This window comes from Triticum urartu, chromosome 3A, assembly GCF_056163025.1.
Source record: "Triticum urartu cultivar PI428250 chromosome 3A, HENAU_Tu73, whole genome shotgun sequence".
NCBI classification, from domain to species: domain Eukaryota; kingdom Viridiplantae; phylum Streptophyta; class Magnoliopsida; order Poales; family Poaceae; genus Triticum; species Triticum urartu.
The window spans coordinates 452,649,022-452,653,913 of NC_141875.1; the positions used below are offsets into that span (position 1 = coordinate 452,649,022).

At 48.3% G+C, this 4,892-nt stretch overlaps 1 protein-coding gene across 1 annotated transcript; it reads right to left on the reverse strand.

Moving 5' to 3' along the window:
* Positions 1-1,663: 1,663 nt before the first annotated feature.
* LOC147980041 (uncharacterized) lies at positions 1,664-3,535 on the reverse strand. The gene is made up of 2 exons (XM_087515447.1): positions 3,179-3,535; positions 1,664-1,762 (listed from the first exon to the last, which is right to left on the reverse strand). The coding sequence occupies exons 1-2, from the start codon at positions 3,533-3,535 to the stop codon at positions 1,664-1,666; spliced, it is 456 nt and encodes a 151-aa protein (XP_087371573.1).
* Positions 3,536-4,892: the final 1,357 nt, after the last annotated feature.

A 4,892-nucleotide genomic window follows, 5' to 3' on the forward strand; every position in this document is an offset into this window, starting at 1 on the left:
GTGGCTCGGCCGAGAACATTGAGAAACTTGGTTTTAAAATTCTTGTAAATCCAAAACACGTCTGAAAATCATGAAACTTGGCGTGGATGTCATGTCATGGTACTACCATGTTGTGGTAAAAAAATTGGCCGAATAGGAACAGATTTTGGTATAAGCTTCTTGCAAACCCAAGCTTCTCTCAAGAAGGCTCGTGGTTCTGAGAGGGAACGTGCCACCTTTGAGTGCGAAACGATATAGGTTGTCCCCCTTGAGTTTATTTACAAAGGCAACATAGAACTACATGAGTGCCCTGTTAAATTTTGGAATTATTCCGGCTTCATTTGGCCTTATTTACACATTAATTGAGTTTTTGGTCATTTAATGTGCATAATTCAAATTTGAACTACAAGCACATGCTCCCGTGCACCAAAGTTGGTTGAAAAATCACATTTGTGTCCTCGGGTGAATTTCTAGGTCCCATGCAAAAAATGAGAATCAAATTCAAACATCTGGGCATCGTGGCTCGGTCGAGAACATTGAGAAACTTGGTTTTAAAATCATGAAACTTGGCATGGTGTCATGTGATGGTAGTACCATGCCGTGGTAAAAAAATTGGCCGAATAGGAACAAATTTTGGTATAAGCTTCTTCCAAATCGGAGCTTCTCTCAAGAAGGCTCGTGGTTCTGGGAGGGAACTTGTCACCTTTGTGTGCATAATTCAAATTTGAAATACAAGCACATGTTCCAGTGCACCAAAGTTGGTTGAAAAAAAACATGTGTGTCCTCGGGTAAATTTCTAGGTTACATGCAAGAAATGGGAATGAAATTCAAAATTCTGGGCGTCGTGGCTGGGTTGGAAACATTGAGAAACTTAGTTTTTTAATTCCTGTAAATCCAAAACACGCATGAAAATAATGAAACTTGGCTTGGTGCCATGACATGGCACCAACATGTTGTGGTAAATTTGTAGTCCGATTTGCGAAGGCGCACACATTAACAATCAACAAAGTCATTTTGGAACAAGTGCTGTCACGTTACAATCAGAAACACAAGTATTGTTGAAACCATGGGCGTTCTACTTACTAGTACCATTTACGTGCCGCCACACGTCCCCATTTTTTATTAGCTAGGAGGCGCCGTGCAGGGTAGCTATTTGAGTAGTACGAGAGGCGTGCGATCAGACCCCTGCGCGTGCTTATCGGGAGGAGAGCCCTTTGGCCTCCATCTACCGTCCACCTCTCTCCCAAGGTCTCTATTAATGGCGCCCGATCCTCTGTTTAATGGCGTGGCTATGTCTCACTTGACTGAGATTTAAGAGAGAAAAAAGAAAATCTGAAAGCACGGATCTTGATGTAAGATCCGACGGACCTATATAGCATCTACTGCGACTTATAGCAAGACTGATGAATATATAAGGACGATTAAATTTTTTTTGATCAAAGAAGGGCTTGTCCCTTCCGATTTTCATTATTGAAAACCACCACAATTCACAAGAAGTTCAGCACAACTCTAGCCTAACACGAAGGACTAAAAGCTACCAGATTGAAATCGCAACATCCCAAGAGGCCAACAAAGGCCAAACATCCGCGCTAGAACACAACATTACAATCGACGACACAATCCACATCCTAAACCGATTATTACATCAAAAGAAACCAGGAAACTGAAGGAAGCCCAGCAGCAACTAGAAGAACAGCAATGCCAGGGTCACCACAGCAAGAGTTTTCTTCATCCCAGCCTCGCAAAATTGATCTTCCATAGAAAGATAAGGACGATTAATTGTCTTACATAATTAGAAAGATAATTAAAAAAGCCACATGCGGCTACGCCCGAAATACACAAGGGCAAAATAAGAAGGAAGACAAGGATCTGGCTCGCTGATCTCTACTTTCTTGATGCGTTGCTGCAGGCCGCGGGAACTAGTCTCCGCGGCGAGCAGCGATGAGCTCTTTCGTGTCCTCAAGATGCTGCTTGAGAACATCCACGGATTCCTCCACCAGCCTTTGGCGCTCGTTGCGGAGAATGTCATTCTCGTCCATAAGTTTCTTGACGATGACGCCGGTCCTCTTCAACAAGGCACTGGTCTCCTCCTGCTGGTCTGCACTTCGGACGATCTTCTCCCTCAGCAGGTCGCGCTCGGCCCAGAGCCTCTCATTGCCCTCCCTTAGTGCGCCGATAGCCTGGTCAAACGAGGCTTTCATGTCGTCCTGCAACATCGCAAAACGGGAGATCTGATCCATCTGGCCATGGACGATCGCATGCATGCGCCTGTAACAGTCGTCGCCTGCATGCGATAAATTTTCCCAGGCCGCCGCGGCGCGGCGGGACATCTCTGCCGCATTCGTGGCGCGGCGGGACATCTTTGCTGCTTCCGCGGCACGGCCAGACCAGTCTGCTGCATCAACGGCACGGCGGGACCTCCGTGTTGCTTCAGCGGCGCGGCGGGACCTCTGTGCTGCTACTTCCGCGCGGCGGGACATGTCGGCTGCTCTCGTAGCGAGGCGGGACATCTCTCGTGCTTCCGCTTCCATGCTCGCCTCTCCCTGGTGGCAATCTCTCGACCCAGAACTCACGCTGGCCATGGCAGAAGCAAGGGAAGGATGCTGAATGGCTTTTTTGTTTTTGTGGATGAGGAGTTGAGAAGGAATGCGCAGTCATCTTGGCATACTAGTATTTATAACCGAGTACTAATACGCTCCTAAGTGGGAAACCGTTTAGGTTGTGATCGGTGTGAACAGGTTTGCAGTTCAATATAGCGTGGAGTAATTTGGAATGTGACAAGACGCGAGCTCAAAATTTATTGATGGCTCAAGTTTCAGAGTGCGGCACTATTCCCGGATGGAGTACTTCTTTTTCTACTCTCTCCTTTCCGGTTTTATAGGGCTTATCTCAAAATTTTAGTTTTTCCATTTTATAAGGCTCAATTTGGTTGTTCCCCAACACATGTTCAGATTCCAAGGTGCATTAAATCATTGCATGCAAGTATTAAGAGAAAATTGACCAATGCATGTACTTTATGCATGCATGCATTGCAATTAATGCATTGATAAACATAATTTTTTATCGCCACCAATACCCACCATTTCTTAAGCTAAAGTAGACCAAGGTAATCCCTATATTAGCATATTACTAAGATAAACAGAAGGCACTGTAGAAACATTTAGGACGTGAGCTTGTCAATCTGAATGTGGAGGGACACAAGCTTAGCCCCGGCCAGCAGCTTGGGTGGAACTATCAAGAAGGTCAGCTCCTTCACGTCGACGTCGCCGGGATCCTTGCTGCTTGTCACCTCCATTTCCACCTTGACGGCGTTGGTCGTGCCTTTGGGCTCCCCCGGCGGGCCGTTCGCCCACAACTTGGCCACGTAGTGCGGCAGTGGGGACGCCCCCGCTCTGATGCAGACAACCGACACGACGATAGGCGCGCCGATGTCGAGCACGCCGCCGACCAAGAAAAACACGCGGCGGTCCTCCTCCGTGAACAGCAAGAGACGTGGCTCCGACAGTGGCACTTGCAGCTGGAGCACGTTGCCGTACTGGATCCTGTGCACGGGCATGGGATGCACGGTGCTGATGTGGTGGTAGAGCGCCGGCGGCGGGCCTTCGTAGCCGCAGACGAGCACGGGGCATTTGCAGGGCGCGAGCGGACGCACGCTCTGGTGATCGGCGAGCTTGTGGTAAGTGACGTATCGGTGATCTCGCCCTCCTCGTGCACAACCATCTCTCGACTTGGGCCGGGGTATTACAAAGCTTTACCGTCACATATTTTATACTACTTCAAGGTGCATTAAATCAACACATGCAAGTATCAAAAGGAGAGTCACGGCATGCATGCATGCGTTGTAATTAATGCATCGGTAAACGCAAATTATTGAAATATATCGAGTGCAGTGCTTTGATGTGTCACGTCAACTCGTACATCAACAAGAAGTTTGATTATCCTCTCCCTCCCCGACTTAACTATACCTGCCTTTGGCTGTATGACAGGTTGGCCACACACCTGTCGGGCCCACCTGTCATACACGCAAAGGCAGGAGCGTCCCTCCCTCGCCCATGAGCGTGGTGGCTGGCAAGACTAGGAGAAACTTTCGCTACACGCTCTCCCTCCCGCACGCGGTGGACATGCAGCAGTTCAATCGGTGTCAGATGGCCAGAAGCGCACTGTAGTACTCCTCCAGTGCAGTAGTACTCCATCATTGTTCGACTTCCCGAAGAGGCGAAGAGCCAAGCGCAGCCCGGACGCTCGTGTATATACCGCATCATTCTTTGCTCCTTCTTACTACTCCGACATGTGGGAGATCCAGCATCCGGGTCGACGTGTCATGCACCAGACTAGAGCGCGGAACGGAAGGGGGGCATCACCCCGGTCGGAGCGCCAGTAATTCATGACTATAGTGAGTGGTCATATCACAAGTCTTTCCAGCAGTAACGTGCCATCAAATCGCACATCCCCACTCGCTCAACCTCCTCGCCTCTCTGTCAAACCGCCTACCCGAAAACTGCCGCGCGTACTGCCCAGGAAAAGCCCCGCCCTCAACTTTTAACTACGCGAAAATAGTTCAAGCTTGTTTGTTCTATATAAATACAGTAAGTACTGTATGTTTATTCACCCGTGGGGTTGTTCAATGAATGGAGGGGCGGGGAGCATAAGTGAACAATACTGTAGTACTACTAGTAGTAGTAAGTAGGAGTCATACAGTAGTCACCTTAAATAGAGAGTTTCTTTTCTTTGATGCCACGTACACAAATTGAAACGCTTGTTGTGGAGAGAAAAAAGATAATCACTCCACTATATATGGACACAGGGGCCTGAGCGCTTGCTTTACTAGGGTTGCTCTCTTCATTCTCTCATCCTCTCCAGATATAAACAAGACATCGGTAGCGACATTTTCTCTCTGCTCACCGCTGGTCACA